Genomic DNA, 21,547 nt, shown 5'->3' on the forward strand with positions numbered 1-21,547 from the left:
AAATTAGCATGAAGTGGTGTTTGTACCACAGAAAACACCTTCAGATTTTTAAAAGCTAACCAGATATTGGTAAATTAGTTACTCTCATGTCAACACAAGTTAAGCTACTCAGGAAACACTAGATCATGCATAGGTATGAGTTCCGAAACACAGATGACAACCTATACCCACAAGCTAGCATTAAAACTCTGTTAAGATACAGCATGCTGTAGGCCATAGCACCAAAACGAAGCATATCTTGTAAATGATTCCCGTGCATGCCTGCTACATGAAAAACCAGCACCACTGGGAGCTCAAGACAGCCTTCCATCTGATGACTCCCTAGTGTAGCTCCCCTCGCCCATTCTGGGAACCGGAAAGATGTTTTGAAAGCAGAAAAAAAGTATCGGCACTTAGCACCCACGATGCACAACGGCCGAGCCTGTCGCAGCCGGCGGGACGTGAGGTGCTCTTGGAGCAAGCTCATGAGCCCTCGCCAGAGGGTGGAGGAGCTTGACGGCCCCGGCACTGCCGACGAACGAGGCGCCTCGCAAGGCGGCACGGTGGCACTATCCACCCCGGAGAGGAGGCACAGCGACGAGGCGGGACGCCGAGCCCGGCGGGTCCTCCGGAGCGGGCGCGGACGAGCCGCACTACCTCCTCGGGAGCCGCGGCAAGAGGCGCAGGCCAGGCTCAGCCGGTGGGACAGCTCCTCCCGGCCGCCTGGCACCCCCGGAGCAGGGGACAACCCCGCTGTGTCCCTCCTTTCCCGCCCTCCCGGTGAGGGGACTTTAGGGCAAGGCCCCTCTACTGCCCTCCCGCGCCCCGCCCGCCTCACCTGCTCGGCCCCCCGCCGCCGCCCACAGCAGGACAAGCCCCCAGCAGCAGCAGCACAAGCCGCCGCCGAGCCGGGCCATGCTACTGCTATCCCGCACCTCCTCTGAGTACCGGCGGGCGGCGAGACTTTAACAAGTTCCCTCGCTCAGGGCAGGTCCCGCCGCTGCTCCCGCCTCCTCTGGCACCCGCCCCAGCCACGGCACCCCGTGCTGGGGGTGGCCCCGCCAAGCCAAGGGCTGTGCCTCGCACCGATCGCCCTCTCCCCTCACGGCTCCGGGGTGCGCCCCGGTATCGGCCGGCAGCGGCGGCTGCTCTTCACGCTGCGCTTCCCGCCCAAAGCGTCGTGGCGGAGGTCCCCAGGCGGCAGTTGATCTCGCAGCCGCTGGCAGCCCCGCCGGCAAGGCCTGTACGCTGCCCTTCGCGCCCGATCGCCTCACGATGATGATGGCAGAAGGTACTGGGGGAGGCGTTTGATGGACGGCGAGCACAGGGCTCCGGCAGCTTTTTGTCGCTGGCACTTGTTCAGAGTCCCCAGTGTCTGGCTGGGACGTGATGCTCACTCCAGGCCGAGGTTGAGGCTCACCATTGTGCCAGACATCTTCATGAGGCACAGGTCAGTGAGGAGGTAGCTGCTGGGCTGGCGGAGGGTGATTGCCCATAAAGGGGTGAAGGTTGATCAGGAAAAGCTCCTGTAAAGCAACAGGGGGTGAGGAGTTAGGTGGTGGCTTGTCAAACTGCACATTTTGCATCAGAGGAAGAGCAGCTTTCTTTTGAGAAGAAAAACTGCACATGTCCCAGCAGAAAGGCTGCTGGACAGTCCTTTTTCGAAGGCTTACAGATAGCGACAACCTTCCCTGGGATCTCTTCCTGCCCACTTGGTTCAGATAATTTTGCGATACTGCCTTTTCTTCTCTCCCCAGTGTTGGATATTCTACCGCTGTACTAAACCAGCCATTATTAGGCCATTGTGTTGCGGTAATTGTTAAAGATAGTTCAGATTTGATGCCGGTGCCTGTAATACCTTCATATAGCAAGGTCACATGCCAACCAGTTCAGGCCAAGTAGCAATTCTTGGCCTTAAGCCCAGGGAAAAAACAGTGCAACACTACTGCCTACCCAGTCAAAAATAACTCTTAAATGCCTAATCATGAATGGATGCTGTGTTTGCTTTGGAGGGATATTCTCCAAAGGCTTTTCCAAATGGCTTTTCCATTCACTTGTCATGTGATGCTCCCAGTTTTACTGTGTTGGTGAAGTAAAACACAAAATCTTGTTTTCCGTAGAATTCTCTTTATGGGATTACCACAGGAAAAAACCCCACAATATTTAAAACAAGATTCTCTGTGTACAAGTGATGGATGTGGCCAGGAATTAGAGGCACATGTAAACATGCAGGATAGAGAGCACAAATACAGAATGCGGAAACGAGAGGGGAGCATGGATGGGTGACGAGTGACAAGTGTTCCTCAGGGGTTGGAACTGGCACCAGCACTTCTTAACATCTTTGTTGGCAACATGGGCAGTCAACACGCTGGAAGGAAGGAAGGAAGGAAGGAAGGAAGGAAGGAAGGAAGGAAGGAAGGAAGGAAGGAAGGAAGGAAGGAAGGAAGGAAGGAAGGAAGGAAGGAAGGAAGGAAGGAAGGAAGGAAGGAAGGAAGGAAGGAAGGAAGGAAGGAAGGAAGGAAGGAAGGAAGGAAGGAAGGAAGGAAGGAAGGAAGGAAGGAAGGAAGGAAGGAAGGAAGGAAGGAAGGAAGGAAGGAAGGAAGGAAGGAAGGAAGGAAGGAAGGAAGGAAGGAAGGAAGGAAGGAAGGAAGGAAGGAAGGAAGGAAGGAAGGAAGGAAGGAAGGAAGGAAGGAAGGAAGGAAGGAAGGAAGGAAGGAAGGAAGGAAGGAAGGAAGGAAGGAAGGAAGGAAGGAAGGAAGGAAGGAAGGAAGGAAGGAAGGAAGGAAGGAAGGAAGGAAGGAAGGAAGGAAGGAAGGAAGGAAGGAAGGAAGGAAGGAAGGAAGGAAGGAAGGAAGGAAGGAAGGAAGGAAGGAAGGAAGGAAGGAAGGAAGGAAGGAAGGAAGGAAGGAAGGAAGGAAGGAAGGAAGGAAGGAAGGAAGGAAGGAAGGAAGGAAGGAAGGAAGGAAGGAAGGAAGGAAGGAAGGAAGGAATGCCATTCAGAGGCATCTGGACAGACTAAAGAGGTGGGCCAGTGTGAACCTCATTAAACTGAACAAGGCCAATTCAACTGCACCTGGGTTAGGGCATTCTCAAGCACAACTACAGGCTGGGCAGAGAATGGATTGAGAGCAGCCCTAAGGCAGACTTGGAGGGGTGTTAGTTGATGAGAAGCTCAAATTGACCCAGCAATGTGCACTTGCAGCCCAGAAAGCCAACTGTATCCCAGGCTGCATCAAAAGAAGCATGGCCAGCAGGTCAAGGGAGGTGATTCTCCCTCTCTGCTCTCATAAGACTCCACCTGGAGTACTGCATTCAGCTCTGAGGCCTCCAACTTGCTTTAGCAAGTCCAAAGGAGGGCCATGAAGATGATTCAGGGGCTGGAACACCTTTCCTATGAAGACAGGCTGAGGGAGTTGGGTTTGTTCAGCCTGGAGAAGGCAAGGCTCTGGGGAGACCTTAGAGCAGCTTCCAGTGCCTAAAGGGGCCTACAAGAAATCTGGAGAGGGACTTCTTACAAGGGCATGTAGGTGTTCCTGCCCATGGCAGAGGGCTTGGAACTACATGATCTTAAGGTCCCTTCCAAACCAAACCATTCTATGAGTCTGTGCATGACAAAAATGAGATGGAGAAATGGGGGGAGTCTGAATATGACCGAAGCTACAAAGCTCTGATGTGTATTTGGAAAGATTCACTTCGTCATACTTCAAACCTACAGATTCACAGAAATTTTATTTTTGTGTGAGTTAAATTGAAATGAATGTCGATGGTGCCACGAAAATCCATTCCACTCAGAGAACTCACACAAGGTTTTTAATATAACATTTCACTGTTAAAAAAAAAAAAAAAAAAAAAAAACCAAAACAGGAGAGGTGAATGATTTCTGACAGATTTCTGATGGTAGAGGGCTCTTATCTAATATTTGACAGCAAGATGCAATGGTAAGAAATTGAGTCCAAGACAGATTCAAAACAGAAACTAGAAGCAAATTTTTTAAAAGGATAGCAAAAAATTATTTTATTGTGATGTATGATTGACAGACGTGCAGGAACAAAACCACATAGAAAACAAGCCTACAAGAAGATGGGTCCATAATCTCATTGCTAGGAAACTATTTGTCTTCAAAGAATTATGTGAAATTTATGATTTGAAGAATGCAGGAAAGAGAAGGACTACTGAAAACTAAATACTGTTTAAATAAATTGTCTCAATCACTGTTAACAGACATCTACTTTAAATAAGCTGTATCTCAAAGGTGTCAAGAATGGAACCCATTAAACTCCTCTTTAAGAATAGACTTAAGTCACTTCAAAGATTAGAGCAGCTCTGATTAAGATAGTCGTAGTAGGCTTCTTCAGGCAAGAAGAGTCCAAGTGACTCTTGTTGCTGCATTACAGCTACGCTTGCTGGGCGTATCAGATACAGCAACCAGGACAGCACAGTGGTACCAAGTAGTGCAGCAGTTGCACCCAAGAATGCAGGCATAGAGAAAAAGCTTGTTGATTTGCACAACGAGGCAGGAAATAGCAGACTTTGTACTTCTGTACTGTACTGATATTCTTAAACTTCTATCAATAGGTTTAATACCATTTTTAGAATACCAGTCTTTTTTTTTTTTTCCTATCTTCATCCCAATGAATGTTTCCATTAGGATACAGACAGAAGATGGCATGGTATTATAACCCCACTTGGAGTATTGTATGCTGTTCTGGTGTCATCAACATAAGAAGGACATGGAGCTGTTGGAGCAAGTCCAGAGGAGGGCCACGAGGATGATAAGGGAGCTGGAGCACCTCCTGTATGAAGACAGGCTGAGAAAGTTGGGGCTGTTCAGCCTGGAGAACAGAAGCTGTATGGACATCTCATAGCAGCCCTCCAATATCTGAGGGGGGCCTGCAAGGATGCCAGAAAGGGACTCTTCATGAGGGACTGTAGCGATAGGACAAGGGGTGATGGGTCCAAACTGAAACAGGGGAAGTTCAGGTTAGATATAAGGAAGTTCTTTACTGTGAGGGTGGTGAGGTGCTGGAACAGGTTGCCCAAGGAAGTTGTGAATGCTCCGTCCCTGGCAGTGTTAAAGGCCAGGCTGGACATAGCCTTGGGCAACATGATCTAGTGTGAGACGTCGGAGGTTGGAACTTAAGGTCCTTTCCAACCCAAATCAGTCTGTGATTCTAAGGTTCTATGATTAGTACCAGTCCAAGTTTAAGAATGATTACGTATAATCTGAAAGCTGTGGCTGTTGGTTACATGTTATCTGCTGTTTCTGTCTATATCATGTTCCTGGGTGTAGGAATTTACATTCATTAGGCAAAAGTATAAGCCCTACAGCACCTCATGATTTAATTTTTCCGGGAATCTTTGCATTTCTGTGTGTTTACACCTAGGTTGTCCTTTTTTTGTGTTTTCCTACAAAGCCAATACATGTTGACAAAGAAAAAAACAACAGGCAACTGGCTTACTCTTTTTAAAATATTTTGTTTACTTGAACAAAGATGCTGTTCAAAACAATAAAAGAATGATTTTGCACCAAGTTTTATGGTTTGAATACTGACCAATATTTGACAGTGGTGAAAGAAGTAGCTCTGCTTTGAAAGCCACCAATGCACAAAAGGCCTTTGCAAAAGTTTCAGTCACTAGTTATTTCTTCACATGATTGCTGATTTTCTTTTACATGCCTCCCCTGTGCTTTGGTTGCTTTTTAAAGCTGCTTATTAATATAAATGCCATGGTGTCAGTTAATGAGCAAGTCACTTGAGTAAAACCTGAGTTTTGCTTGGTTGTGAAACTTTATCCAAAAGTTGAATTGAAAGTTTCTGAGGTTTAAGTTCAGTAAGTTTGGTTTCTTCATTTCTGTTGCACTTCTGGCTTGGGGGCAGAAGCAGAAATGGAGAAAAGATATGAAAGTGTCTGTTTTTGCAAGATTTCCAGTGTCATTTTGCAAGCTCAATATATTCAGATAAGCTTTAGAAACCATACAGCTTCTGGAGTAATCTCCCAAGGTAAATAACAGAAGTGTTGTCTCTTGAACAATGTCAATTTGATTAAACAAAGCATGTGAGACACAGGGGAAACCAACAGAAGAAGCAAAATGGCAACATGTCCAGGATTTACGTATTATATGTTTAATGACATTTTCAAATATATTACATCAGATCTTTCTTCAAATAGAAATTGCAAATTAAATACAACATCTAAAAATCGTGGCAAATTAAGGCTTTGCTATGAATATTTTCAGAAGTGGATTGTTGAACAGGCTATCCCATTTAAAAAACTAACCAAAACAAACAAAACCAAATATTTTCCAGACTCAAGTGCAGATATTTTCATTTACCTCAAATCAGGTTGCATGTGTCTTACTGAAGTCATCCAACAATTTTGACATTACAGTGAAGAGAGGTTTGATTTACTGATAGGAGGTCAGCTGGTTGAAAGAATGCTTGAAAAGATATTTTCCTTCTTCTCTAGCTGAGAGTATAAGCCTCCAGGCTTTATATGAAGTCTTTCAGAGAGTTGCTGCAGCTTTTTGAGTCATACTAAACATTCAGTTTTAAATATATGTGTCGTAATTCTCTGTGCTGACCAGTTGTAGATATTCCAGGGTACCTGATCGGTAACTAGCTACACGTGAAAGCTTACGTGTCTTGGATCCTTCATTTTCCCTTTTCTGAAGAATATTGGTTATCATCTCTGCTAGGTCATCTTGTAACCGCTGCTGGTTCTCCCTAAAAGCAAAAGGATGGAAAATCAAAAATCAGTTATTTACATGTTTGTAGTGATCCCCAGTGTTTTTTAAACATCTTTATCCCATGTTTATCTTAATCATATTCACATGCTACCGATAAAAAAGTGTGCACAGAACCATATTCAGGTTATGGATTTGTGAATAGAATTCAGGATTTCCATGTGATTTGTCCAAATAGTATAGATCCATGACTCTGCACAGTGTCATGATGGATCTTAAAAAAAAACATGATCGTTTGCATGAAAAGGAAGAATTAATTAGATTCACTCCCAATCAAAATAGATTGTAGCTTTCAACGCCATTACTGGCACCAGCCCTTTCCCTATTCAACTTCAAGCGTCCTTCAGTAACTAAATTGTCACTTTTCATACATTTTCTTCATAAATTTTCTGGAATATCCCATATATGACAATTTTAAGGGGCAACTTTATCAGTCACAACCTATATGAGGAAGCAAAACCAAAACTATCACAGACGACAGTGATACAGCTCAATAAGTACTTTCAGTAAGTGAATTCCAGAAGAATTAGCAATTTTATAATTCTGATCATCTCAAAAGATCATACTGATTAAAAAAACAAAAAAAAAAAAAAAAGAGTTCTGAGTTTACAGATGCAATGTACCGTAGAAGTGGGGTTGACAGTATTTCCTGTGCAGCCCAGAGACATGTACTTTCCATGTGTATTTTCTGCACTTACCACATCAGAACTTGTCCTGTAAGTCTAACTTCCCTTCCAAGGAAATGAACCCTTTAGGCACTTATATATATATATATATATATCATAGAATCATTGAATAGTTGGGGTTAGAAAGGACCTTAAGATCATCTAGTTCCAACCTTCAGTACACACATAGTCCCAAGTCAGGAATGTTTACATGTTTATATGCACATACACTGTTAAGCCTCTAACTATTGAAAGCAAGTTGAGTGATATGAAAAAAAACAGAAGTGCCAGGGAGGAACAGTGAAGGCTGAAGTGTAAAAACTGGGAATTTCTCTTCCCTTTTCACATATAAAGACCATCTTACACAGAAGGAGGTGTTGGGAGATTGTATTTCTTGTCCTCAGAACCCGTCAACCAGTAGGTAATCTCTGTTCCTCTGCCCTAAAAATGTATGACAAAGAGAAAGCACCATTTCAGGATTAGAATGCAATTTCCCATTGTTAATTCACTTAAATAATACTGTATTGTGTATTGATGTGTTTGCGTTTGCTTGTTTTCAGTAACTGATGCTCACAGCAAAGGAATAAAAATCAGATGTAAGAAGAAGAATAACGGGGGAGATGCAGCTGCACAGAGATGAGCTGTGCTGCCTGTCACCAGCTCCCAAGTACAGAATCTGCCAAGTGCAATAGACTGAAATAAATGGATTGTTAGATAGACAGTCAGCTATCAGAGCATGAGGAAATTAACAATAGATTCGGCTTCCCTTCCATGAGATTAATTCACTCTACAGTTTTCTGTTACAGATGATATGTTTCATTTCTTCTCCACATCTTTATGTTGCTTTAATTTATGACTTAGGGAGTTCTTCATTGCCTTCATTGTCTTTATAGAAGTGTCTTCAACCACTAGAGACTGTGATGCCAGTTGATGTGTAACCTTTGTTCCCCAGCTGTTAATGAAGCTGCAGGGTAGTCTCAGCTATATGATGCTTTTATACTACGCTTTTTCTCAGTGTTCATGCATTTACATAGAATCATAGACTCATAGAATCATAGAATGGTTTGGGTTGGAAAGGACCCTAAGATCATCTAGTTCCGCACCCCTGCCATGAGCAGGGACACCTCACACTAGACATGGTAAAGATTACCTTCAAGTACGTTTCTCCTCTCACTTCATACTGGAATGGGCAGTCTGTTCTTTTCAGGATGTTAATAGTGGAACCACTTACATGAATCCTTAAAGCTAAAAATTAGAGACAATGAAAGCTCAACCACATAATCATAGTAAGTATATATGAAAACTGGTGCTATAACAGAAACTCCTTCAACTATTATCAACATAAATTCTGAGAGTCAAATTAAATGAGAATCAGTTACATTGCTGTACAAAAAATCTGACTCCACTATATAGCACAGTATTTAGGGAGGAATTGCTGCTACAGCTGTTGATCTGAAATACAGGTGACCAAGGTATCTGTAGTATTTAGATGCCAAAAGGGAACAGAGTAAATGGGAACTACCTAAATAAAGATAGTTGTGTGAAGACACTTGGCAGAAGAAAGACAAACTGACTCTTGGGACAGTTCCTTAATGGTGAAGTTGAAGACATAATTGCTTCAACTTAAAATACACAGTTTTCATATTTACACAGCAAAGTTGTAACACAATTCTAGTCAAACTAAAAATCTATACTTCATAGAGTAAAACTGAATTCCAGACACACAAGTATTATGTCTTCTGGGGGAACTCAAACAGTGATCCGGCCTATGTACTCCCCATTACCAGTACTGAAGCATGACCAAGGAACAATTTCTTCATTGCTTAGTGAAGTGTCCACTGTCACTTCAGACAGTGAAATAATTAGTAATCAAAACAAATAGGGCTTCTTCATCTTTAAAACTTCTGCAAGCTGATAATAAATTGTTTTCAGCTGAAAACTGACACTTCAGTCACAAACTAACCAACAGCCTTTAGTCCTGTTACACTGACAGCTAAAATGAAATCCTTACGCAAACCCGTGGATTCCATCCGCGAAGCTGTGTTCACCGTGTCTCCAAACAAACAGTAACGAGGCATTTTTATTCCAACCACGCCAGCTGCACATGGACCTGGAAATGGGATGCAGAGAATCTTAAAAGGTGGATCAAGAGACTGTTTGGAAGGTGTCTCACTGTTGCAGAGCAGTGTGTTGCCTGCATTCCTCACCAATGGCAATAATCTGTACCTCACTTTCTGAAGGGTCTAGTGGTCTCACCTTCTACTCCAAAGCTAGACCAGCTCTGTTAGTCTTGCATAATCCAACAAAAGCATAAAAAGGACACAGTTGCAAACTGTTAATTGTATTTAAACACAATTGTATTTAAACGCAATAATCTGTACCTCACTTTCTGAAGGGTCTAGTGGTCTCCCCTTCTACTCCAAAGCTAGACCAGCTCTGTTAGTCTTGCATAATCCAACAAAAGCATAAAAAGGACACAGCTGCACACTGTTAATTGTATTTAAACACAATTTCTGTGCAGAAAAAAAAGCACAGTTACTAGCTGTCAGTTTTGGAAGCAAGAGAAAAAAAGAATAAGCTTCATTATGGAGAGGTCCATAGCGGTGCCTCAAGCTGTTTCCCAGTGCCTCAGTAATTTTCAGTGATATGTTCCTCCCCTGGCAGTTGGTGTTCAGGTGGTTGTTGAAACAAGTGGAAATAAAAAGAAAATTTCCCAAAGTACTTGGGATTGTTGAGTTATCTGCAGTTCCCCTTTCATAAAAAGTATTTATATGGATAAATTAAAACATTAATTCCCATGTAGGCTTGACAGAATTTTTGCTTCCAAAAGTGTAAAATACAGGCTTGCATTTTTTGGCTAGACAAGCATAGCTGGCCATGACTGATCCCCACTTTGGTCAGGGAAGAGTGATCTGTGAAGGCTTATTTGATACAACTGGCTTAATCATACCAGGAACAACGGTAGTTGCTCTTCCTAGCTACTGACTAAGCTATGAATGAATGGGCATGGGCTATTTCACTACAGAGGGGCAAATCAATGGCTTGTTTACTTCTGTTGCTCTTCCTCCAGGTACATTGTTTTCAACGTGACACTTCATGAGGAGAGCAGTTGTGTACAATGTACTAACAGATTTTCTATGGATGTCTATTCTGTTCAAAACCAAGGCAACAACATTGTCATTGTTGATCTAGCACTATTGCTTACCAGAGTGAATTCCAATGCGAATCCAAACAGGCAGACCCGGCAGATGCCTCAGTTGAAAAGATCCCATGAAGCTGAGGATGTCCAGAGCCATCATGGAGATGTCTACTGCATGCCGGTTGCCATTCCTGTTAGGTAAACCACTCACCACCATGTAAGCATCACCAATGGTCTCCACCTGTGGTAACAAAATTAGAACTCACTACCTGCAGACATGGCAAATTACATTTTCAGTTATAAGCAGAAAGGTTGTATCAGATCTTCTTGTTCATGATTAAACATTTCTTCCCTCTGCAGCAAGATTGATTGATTAATTTAAAGTAGCTGAAACCTTCTTGGTATATAAGTGTTTATAACTGTACCCAGCATTCCAGTTAATGAATCTATTACCACCTAGTATAGAAAATTCAGTATAAGCAGGCACATTGCTTCTTTTGTCTTTGCTTAGAAAGGAGATTCCCAAGTCCACCACATCGTGCAATTTGATTTGCACATCCTCTGATTGTTAAGTGAGCAAAAGTGCAGAGCTAATCACCTTGTAAACATCATGATGGTCAAGAATGTGGTCAAAGTTCTTATAGATATCATTCAGCATATCTACCACCTCCATAGGGGTGCTGTATTTGCAGAGTGTGGTGAAGCCAACAATGTCACTGAAGTAGATAGTGACTTCTTCAAATAGCTCTGGTTCTACCAGACCGGTTTCCTTCAAAGATTCTACTACTGGCCTGTGTAAATAGAGAAAGCAGGAAGATAGATGAGTAGTGTTTAATATTAAAGATATTTTTTCACGCAACCCAACCACATAATTGCTTTCTATGTAGGAAACATCAAATAGTTTGATGAAAACTGCCACTGTAATTGTATTTAAGATGCCCATGTCTTTCAGCCAGGGACCTCAAAGCACTTAATAATGTTAATTAATGTGCTACAGCCTTACAAAATTCAAGTGTATTAATAGCCATGAGGAAACTGAGACACAGGCAACTGAGCTTCTTGTGTAAGGTCAGGAATAGTGATATTGAGTCAAATTTAAAACTGAAATTCTGAAAATTCTAACATGTAGATCTACATTCTACCCACACGATAAGTAAGAACAGACATATTTTTCTCTTTTTCCAGTAGAGAAGTAATTTCATCCTAATAATTACATCATCTCATCTTGATTTCAAATGAGATACCATAATAATTTTATGGAACAAAAATTCAATTCCATGACAGTCAATATGTATTCAGAGGGACCTTCATTTTCTTCCATTTCTAAATCCAGGAAAATATCTGTTCCTAGTGGACATATTAAAAGAGAATAACAGCAGGAGTGTCAGAAAATTATAGGTGTTGCACAATGCTGTGTTCCATCTACAATAAGACAATAGAGTGGTAGAAACAAAAAGAGTAGAAGGAAACATGAATTTCTTATTACATAGTCTACACAGCCACACCATTTTCCCCAAAACTGGATTGAACAGACACTTTTTTAAGAAAGATTAGTCATAAAATCAATACCCTGACTACTTAAATACCCTCGAATATAGTAATGACATACCAGGATAGTTTTGCTATTGTGTCAATAATATTTGTCCTATCACACTCTGAAGCATCCATCTAGCCCAGTATGGCCCAGAATGGCTCAGCCCACCTCAGCCCTTCTGCTGAATCGCTAAACCCCAGCCTGAAACTGGATTGCACTTCTACTCTCCAACTGAAAACACTCCTTCTACACTCCTACTACTCTCTTTTTTGTTGGAGCAGAGCACAGCTCTTCTGGGAACCCAGAAAGGCAGTGGAAAAGAGATTTGTACTGGAAAGGGAGATCCTGTGCATAAAGAGATGTTGGGGAAGGTAATGGGTCCCAGTGCCATCTTGGCATGAAACTCCACTATGCTGTGGAGACTTTAAGGACAGCTTCTTCTTCTTTCCTCCCTAGCAGGATCAGATAAGAGGTGAATGAAATGGAAGATTAATATTAATTCCAGCCCTCACTCTCCAAGAATCAGGTGATATATGTAAAAAAAAATGACAGTCAAAATCCTCCTGGCCAGTTACCTTGGAAGTAACATGAAGTTAAGCCTGTCTGCTCTGTCTCGCTCTGCTTTATATAGCTCTGTCCTTTCCTCCACCAGGTGCTCCAGATTCCGGGAATATAGCTGTAGACGCCGGATCAGGGTATCCATGTAGCTTTCATTGGTCTGGCCATGGTAGTTACTGTGAAGAAATACACAGGAGCCAAAAAGAAAGGTTGATAGAAGCACGTCGTTGAGCGAGGCAAAAAAGAGGCCAAAAAGGAGCAATAGAAACTTCTCCAGTGTTTTACTTCCATGTAGTTAGAATGCACAGTGCCTCGAGTGCATCATTCTTTTTCCTGCTTGGAGGACATATATATATAAATCAAAAGTCTGTGATCCATGTTTCTCAGTTGAAGCTAGTAATTCTTAAGACACTCTTAGATCACATATCTCTGCTAATACTCTCAGCTCCAGGTTACCTTGGATAATCTGTGAACATTTGTTTATAAAAGGTAACTGTCAACTTGAATGCTGAGAGGAAGCTAAAGATAGTAAGTAGTAAATTGCATGAAACATTTAGATGGGGACTTCAGCCAGAAGCATTAACACAATTTTGGGCTTGCTGTGTGGAAGACAGAGCAATTCAATGGAACAATTAGCAGCTCCTGGGCTAGTTTTACTCACAAGATCCTTCAGACTCCAGCCTACTAACTCCTGGAAGCAAAAGTATGGTAACATGAGTCACTCATAACCTCTGTTTGTCTGGGCAGCCTGCACTTCCCAGACCAGCCTGAAAGTAGATGAGGCCAGGCTCACTGGAAAAGTCAGATTAGTATTGTACCCAACTGGACTTTAAAACTACTCTTATTTCAAACAAATCTTTATGTCAGGGATGCACCATCTTAGACTCCTCACAGGGGGAATGAGACACTGCATGTGGCAAGAGGCAACCTCTCTGCTTTTATAGGATGGGGGCTTAGGACCTGAACCAGGAGGTCTTTCTATTCATCTGCAGTAAGATTATTCAACTGATATACTCAGTTATGCATAGCACAGTTGTCCTTCTGCCCATATAAAGTGTGAAATGATACAAGTACTGTTGGGGTTTGTTGATGAGGAGAGCTTGAAAAAATGGGAAGCAATTTCCCCAGAGAAGTGATTAAAAGCTCACTGTTTGAACATCAAAATAATCAATTCAGACCAAACTCTGTAGGAACAATGCAGCATTGGCCAGGTGAAAGGCCTGCATAACTCCACATTGTTTGTCCAGCTATGGCCCTTACTATGCCACAACTTTATACCAGTAAACCCCTGTAATTAATATTTCTGGTGAGTTACAACCCAGCACTTCTAGTCAGCTTAATTTGGGACCATCCAAGCTCCTGTATGGCACAACCTAGCTCATTCAAACTTTCTAATCATCCTCCAAACATTTATGTGCTCTCATTTCCTGAAACTTAGAAAACATGAGTCACTATCCAACTCTTGACTAGAGACAGGGGGTGAATTACTTAAATGGTTTAAATCTCTAATTATCCAGCTTGCTACTTTCACAATGTAACAATTTGAGGTATGGTGATAGTCTTACCCTCACTCAGCTAATACATGCATAGATGCTCATGTACACCCATGTACGTATACGTATGCACGTGCTCACCTACTTTAATGCCAAGGAATAAAAGAGGATCTAAGTGAAGACACTCAGTTTTTCCACTGAATCATAATCACATGAGCTTACTTAGGAGGAGTTTGGAGCATCTTAAGAAACAGAGCTGCTGCTGCTCACCTGAATATTTTAGCCAAAGTATTCTCAATTTTCTTAAAGTCTGGCCTTTTCTCTGGATCTTCTTCCCAGCAGCTCTTCACTAGTGTATACACCTTCAAACAAAAATTTAAGAAAAGTCCACCTGAGTAATGGATATAGAAGGTTAATGGTGCTAAACAGCAATAGTTCATTGGGGAATTTCTGGTTACTCTTGACAGGCAACATATTAAAATACGTGACTAACTGTTTTGAATCAATGGTTAGGACACTCATTGCAGGCATCTCAAATTTAACTCTGTGGTGACTAGTGACATGATCATAACTTGAATTTGTATTTGCAGTACATCAATAAAAGGCAAGTAAATGGATTCAGTCTTGCAGCTAGTGCCAGATACAGTTACTGACATGGAGGTAAATGATGTGATAATTATATTTCCAATATCGTGAGTCCAGGATTTTTCTAAAACAAATGATTCAGCCAAAAAGAATGAGGTTCATTGCTGAATATGTTGATGTCTACCATACAAACATTTTCACCCAAGCAGGAAGCCTTAGGGTCTGTATAATCAGTCGAGAGAGGTATATTTGAGGTGTGATTCATGCCATCTTAAAGATATCTAAAATAGATCAGCAGAGTGGCACCATATAAGCACCCATTTCTTTCCAGTGAAATAATTTTCATGAGTTGTATTTCATTTCACTTGTAACAACTATAGAACACCATTTTTTCCCATGAGGTTAGGGCATTTGGCATAAAATGTGCAAAGCTTTCATCATCCCATGATCATGAGCTCTAGCTTGGCCAGGATTTCTGCCCTTCACCCAGAAAATGCCTTAGTTAATTATTAGCTTACTTCCATCTGTCTTTCTCCCACTGTTTCCACTGACAGATCTGGTCGGAAAGGCTTCACTCCTTTGCCACTCTCCACTCTGTAAAGTTTCTCTAACACAGGAAAAAGATGAAAACTTTTAAACAAAAATCGTAAGAAGGACATTCCGTGTGGGTAGTGTCCTATGGTATTACAAGTCACTGTGTAAATAGAAGCCTTAAAGACAGTTCCCTCATTTTGACGTGAATTTCAACTTTGGAGCTTTTCTAAATATATGGCACAAGATCAAATCAGGCTGGCTTGAAGGTACCTGAAAGCAAAATGAATAGGAATGCCCATGAGTATTTATTGGTCACGGTAGACATGGTTATGGCATCTTCCCAAATAAACATTAGGCATTATTAGTGTGCCTCTCAGCATGAAGTATAGCTGTAGTAAAAAACAATGTGAAAAGCCCATTGTAACTTGATCAAAAGTGCAGAGACATACAGCTCTCATATAGTTCAAATAGTCCTACAGATGCTTTGCTTCCTTGAAACTAGGCTATCAATGTATATGGTTTAAAAACATTGTATTTGTTAGCTCATTTGTACTTTTATTCATGAAATCTGTTCTATGAAGGTTATTTGGATTCTGAACACATCAGAATACAGGCTGCATTTGCATGACTCGATTCAGGCACAGTGAGAGCTAGAACAAAAATCTCTCTCTTTGTTCTTCTCCTCCAGACCTCAACAGTTCCAGAGGGAGTTAGTTAAAAAAGAGAAGCAATTTTTTACCTCTGAGGTAGAGAAAGAGAAACTGAAAGAGATCCGTGAATAAGCATGAAACACATTTACTAATAATGTCTGATTATATTTGGGAGCCATTTTTACTGAAGGAAGCATATAATGATATGAGGAAGGTTTGTAATCCTGATGGTATGTGCAAGTCTAGAACAACTAGGGATGCCTAAGCATATCCAATATGCTTGATCACTTTAAAAGATTCAGTAGTTTTCAGTTTTGTATGACAGAAATTACACACTAGAAAATGAGCATGAGGCTTGAGTCTCACAAATGCTGTGGAGTGGAGAGAGTGCTAAACAGTCTTATGTGGGCTGAGATGAGGCAATCTTTGTGTCATGGATGCAAGAGAAACGTGCTGAATTTCCATGTTGCACATACACCTGAGAGCAGAAGTAACAGCAGCTATTAGCAACGCTACAATTAGCCAGGGGCAGAAAGTAGTGGAACAAGGAGGTAGCTTGAATTGAGCATTAGTATGTGACAAGATTTCAGTCTTGTGCACTGAATGAAGTGTTTCTGCAGAAGAGTGGGGCAACCAGTTGGCCTAACAGCTGTCTCGCAGAGAAGTCAGTGAAGAGGACTATGACCTAGTTACTTCTATACATTAGAAATCCAGTTCTGTATGCCCATCATGTTAGTGGGACTTCTTTTCTCACATTAATAGCAATATTGTTGCATGTTAAGTTGGTGGATACATATTTGCAGGTTGAGAAAATTATCTCACTGAGTACCTGGAAGTTGAGTTTAATTTTCCTAAGTTGGTGTATAGAATCTAGGTACAGCGTTTTTAAAACAACTCTTTTAAAATCTGAACACAGTCCTTGCTGCTGTCAAAGAAGTCCTGGAGAACTGGCTCTATCAGTTGTCCTGAAATATCAGTTTCATGTCTTCTAACCTGCAGAGATTAAGTTCTGACAGCCTAGTCATTGAAAGACTTTCTGCAGGATACTTAAAAAACCAAATTAATCTAACACGCAACATGGACATTTCTTTGCCCATTACCATTGCTTCTAATTTGGTATTCTTTTCTCTCTTTTTATCCTGGATATTTGTAAATCAATAGTCATGCCAAGTTTGAGCTACTGTCTTCCACAGTTAGATGATTCCACAAAAAAATTCAAAAGTGTTAGAATAAGTATGGTCCACCCTCTTGCTGTCTTATCTTGGCTAATGAATGAATTCAGACATTTAAATGAGGAGGCACTTCAGCAACATATAATAACGCTCATTCCTTTCTGTTACATTAAATTTGATGAACTGCTGAAACTAGGCTGAACACATTTACTCGAATTGCACAATCAAAAATTAAGAATAATGCCAGAAGCTATTAGATCAGCAATATGTATCTTATATAATGCTTTTAAGGAAAAAGTTTTCAGGATAAAACAATCTCCTCACTGAATGGAAAACTTAATATTTCAACTGAAGTTTACAAAGCAGATTTTTTTTTTTAACAGAATCCAAACTTACCAAACAGGCTTTGGGCCCAGTAAGTTTATTGCTGTCTTACTAAACATACTGATAACCTGTGACTAAAGGTGCTGAAAATTCTTTCAGTTGGATGGATTAACCTAATGCTATTTGAAAGGGATGGTTTTTCTAAAATGACAAAATGCACTGTTAGGAAACAGGTCAAAGTTAAAACAAGGAACCAGATTGTGATTGTGACTGTGACAGCCAGGGTCAATCAGAGCAGTGAGGATGCCACCACATCTCAGAAGAGCCCAGAAACACTGTATCTGAGACTAATTTAATAACCATTAACATAACACAGAAAGACTGTAACTGCTCAACAAATATAGAATATAGTTTGTCATGAATTTACTTTGCAAGTCAAAATGAGCAAGCAAGAACACTGCTCTTTCCTTTCTCTGTCTATGATACTTGTAAGGTCCTTGCATTCACAAGGATTGTGCCTACCTCTTCCCAAGAAAAAGGAATAGAAACTTTTATTTTCTCTGCTTTATCTTAAGCATAGAGTCCTGAAGAGTTTGCTTGAAGGGGAACAGGCATTTCTAGTCTCCCTTAGGTCTACATTTCTATTAAAGAGTTGGTGATGTGAAATACTGTGTTTCCCCAAATATGAACACAAAGTTGTGATAATGTAGGATGATGAATGTGCCTCAGAAGTTATTCCTAAATATAATTCAGGAAAAGAGCTATTAGGCTGTCCAGCTGCTGCTCTAGATGTTTCAACAAATGTGAGGCAGATCTATCAGGATGACTCAGAGGTAAAGGCAATGTCTAAACTTGTTGTTGGTAACTGTCACCAGGAAAATCTCAAACCCACACATGCTTTTATGTCAGTTCTAGTACACCTAGTTCTGGATTCAGGGAACTGGGATTGACTAGGCTATTAACCACTCAAAAACATTGTCATAAAATTCACAAAATGGGGTTTAATGGATGCACTACAGGAGGAGATGCTTTTTCTGACAGAATTTAAATGACTGAAGTTAATTTTTTCATGCTTGAAGGAAGTCTGAATTGCCAGTTTTTAAACGCCAACTGTTCTTGCTGCTGACTTTTTGCTGTCCTGTGTTGACATTGCTGATTTACAATGCCTAATATGAGTGAATTATTATATGTTGTGCACAACTTGTAACAGAAAAACCTTTGTGGCCTTTAAATGTTAGAGTAAGCCTGAACAGCATTCTATAATGTTAATTTTTTGCAATGATGTAGCCAAGGTGAGAAAGGAGGAGAAAGGGCAAGAAAACTCAATGCAAACTTGATTTACAGGAAGAATAAGGACACTTGCCCCACAGTGAGATCCTTCAAACAAGCTCTTCAATTATCACATAGTGAAAGAAGCAGCAGTTCAAGCAGCTATCAGAGACAGTGCTTTTCACAAAACATTTAGAATGGGCCAGTTACAGCTACTTCATCCCGGAAGGCTGCAATGAAGGAGAAATCTGTGGATTTACCTTTGTTGTCCCTGCAGTGTCTGGTGTAGAAGGTCTCCCTGCGTAGAATAATTTCTTGGGCAATGATCCCGTAGCTGTATACATCACCCTTCTGAGACACATCAGCATGACGGAGATGCTCAGGAGCTGTCCACAGGTCTGAAGATCCCAATGATAATGGGAGATAAGGTAAAGACGGAAGTGAGAGAAGTAGTTGAAAAAGAATGATCCTTCTCAGAGCATCCATTTGCTACAGTGGTATTTCCTTTTAGTCTTTCCAGATCAATCTCAGCGCCCACTGGTACAGTTTATTTCCTATTTTAGCATTTTCTTGAGAAGCTGACATCAGTACAGGTGAGATAACCCTCTGATGTGGTAGTTTTCAGTTGTCTGGGATTTGTTGAGCCTACTATTTTCCACTGTAGATGCAGACCCTCACACCTCCAGAAAAGTTATGGCTATTGGCAATAAACTTGCTTTTCTTAGCTACCTTTCATGTACTACTTAGAAATAGCTTATGCATCTGTATAAGACAAAGGAATGCCAGTGCTATAAAAAAAAAAAAAGAAAAGCTGAGTCATAAATTATTGAGCTAGATGCATGGAGTTTGTTATACAAGATGTCAGATGAGAAGACTATAATATTTCCCAGTGGCCTTTATAACATGAATCTATTGAAATAACTCTCAAGTGCTTTTGAGCCTGACATAATATTCCCACCTCATAACCGCTTTCTTTCTACAGAAATTATTAATCTGTATTTCTAGTACAGCAGTCACCACTGTACCTCAAAACCTGAATGCTGCCATGGTATGACAGTTATGACATGCTGGTGATGTAACAGTGACCTGAACATAGTGACACTGAATACAATGTTATGATATCAGCCTGAAACACTCAGCCACAATGAATCTGTAGATCTCTTGTGAAATGTTAATTCTTCTTCAAGGAAAGAAATCTAGTAGCCCAAAAGTTTGAGGCTGCTTACAAGCAATGAAAGACGATAAATACATCACAATGTAATAATAATAACAATAATATAAATTCTAGTGTGAAAATTATAAAATAAAGAATGAATAGAGCTCTTACATTCACTGCACTTTTCTTACTCCTTTTTATGTTCTCATTGCTACTCCTGAGCATGTTTATGTCTGAATGTGAAAATTTCTCTCAACCTAGTTGCAACCACAGTTTCTTCTCAGGTCATATACAGCAGTTATGGCATCATGCTGTGTTTATTATACCCCAAGCTCTACTATACAGATTGAGATTGCATAATTTCAGATGGGCTCATCTTTTCACTCAAGATCAAGTAAGAAGGAAAAGATGAGTAGGAAGGAGTGCTCTATTTTACAGAAATGTCCAATGAATATGAGACGAATAGAAAATGCAGAGAAAAGTTGTTAAAATTATTCCAGTCTGATCAAGCACATATTGCTAGATTCCAATCTAAAGAATGAAAAACATTAAGGTTATTACTGCATATCATTACAGATTTTTTTAAGGATGATCAGTCACGAGCCTTAATATTTAAATGAAATTACAGAGCACTGTGGTAACGTATCTCATCAATGACAAGACCATGTGGTATTTAACTTTTTTTTTTCACACCAGTTCAGCATTACTGCTGAAGAGAGCTGTTTGCATGAAGGCCTTGAGTGCTGAAAATATTTCTTGTATCTCAGCCACATGTGAATTCTCTGTTTTCTAAACTATAAGTTGAAAATTATTCTTTTTCTTTCCTTCTCGCATACACTGCCTAATTTCTTTCTCTACCTGCTAATAATTCTCTCATTGTGTTAAGACAAGACAGTGTTTTCAGATAGCATTTGTATGATGGCTGCTACAAGAAACAAAATCATATATGTTTTTTACTCTGTACAAGATGTAATTAGACCCTACAAGACTTCTAATATAAGAAAATTCCACTGGGTTGGAAACCATGAAAGAAAGTCTAATTGAGTACTGGTTTTACCTTTTCTTGGAGGCAGAATTGAATTACAGCCAAAATCAGTGATCTTCACTACCATGCGATTGTCTACTACACAGTTTGTGGATTTGAGTCGACCATGGACTTCAGTTTTGCTCGAGTGCAGGTAAGACATCCCCTGTGGTTGATGATAAAAGAGGAAGAAAGCAAGACTACATGTGAGGCACTCAGCTGTTAGCAGAGTCAACAAGAATGTGAAGTACTAGCATAATATCTGTCCAAGTAATTAAATGGCCTTCAATGGCAATGGATATACATAAATTGCAATTCCCCATCATGGAGGGAAACAAATATTATTTTACTTACGATACTTTCCAAGATGACAGGATGATCATTAGAAGGATAATGTCATGCAAGACAATCCTTCCTTTTAATTAACAAAAGCCCGACATGGCATCTTGGGTTTTGATAAGATTAGAGCCCAAATAAGCAATTAGGAAAAATTATTTCTTCCCACAGAAGTTTTTCAGTAAATGCTTTTTTGGTAAATTTAGTACAGATTTGTTGAAATGTCACACCAAAAAAAGTGCTTCCAACTCCAACTTCCAACTTCCAACAGTGTTCATCCAGTGAAAACCACAGGTGTGAGAGGAATTGCACTTTATGTCTGCATCATCTTTGAAGATTACCATACACCAGAGGTTTAATTCAGAAACATTACAGCAGATCCTCTTC

General features: G+C 40.7%; 2 protein-coding genes across 2 annotated transcripts in view; both read right to left on the reverse strand.

The window, feature by feature from the left end:
• The window catches only part of PLBD1 (phospholipase B domain containing 1), a gene marked incomplete at both ends in the record, with an annotated part of 40,321 nt that extends 39,425 nt beyond the window's left edge, over positions 1 to 896 (reverse strand). The window contains one exon of the mRNA XM_080635268.1: positions 818 to 896. Within this exon, the coding sequence (XP_080491394.1) occupies positions 818 to 896 (79 nt within the window). The remainder of the gene's footprint in view (positions 1 to 817) is intronic.
• A 5,630-nt stretch (positions 897 to 6,526) lies between these two features.
• GUCY2C (guanylate cyclase 2C) overlaps positions 6,527 to 21,547 on the reverse strand; it is a gene marked incomplete at both ends in the record, with an annotated part of 43,003 nt that continues 27,982 nt past the window's right edge. Inside the window, 11 exons of the mRNA XM_080634736.1 lie at positions 6,527 to 6,701; positions 7,751 to 7,827; positions 8,537 to 8,631; positions 9,398 to 9,496; positions 10,592 to 10,766; positions 11,124 to 11,316; positions 12,635 to 12,793; positions 14,381 to 14,472; positions 15,214 to 15,302; positions 18,905 to 19,042; positions 20,858 to 20,990. Of these exons, the coding sequence (XP_080490862.1) occupies positions 6,527 to 6,701; positions 7,751 to 7,827; positions 8,537 to 8,631; positions 9,398 to 9,496; positions 10,592 to 10,766; positions 11,124 to 11,316; positions 12,635 to 12,793; positions 14,381 to 14,472; positions 15,214 to 15,302; positions 18,905 to 19,042; positions 20,858 to 20,990 (1,425 nt within the window). The remainder of the gene's footprint in view (positions 6,702 to 7,750; positions 7,828 to 8,536; positions 8,632 to 9,397; positions 9,497 to 10,591; positions 10,767 to 11,123; positions 11,317 to 12,634; positions 12,794 to 14,380; positions 14,473 to 15,213; positions 15,303 to 18,904; positions 19,043 to 20,857; positions 20,991 to 21,547) is intronic.

Source organism: Psittacula echo (assembly GCF_963264785.1).
Source record: "Psittacula echo genome assembly, chromosome: 1".
Taxonomy (NCBI): domain Eukaryota; kingdom Metazoa; phylum Chordata; class Aves; order Psittaciformes; family Psittacidae; genus Psittacula; species Psittacula echo.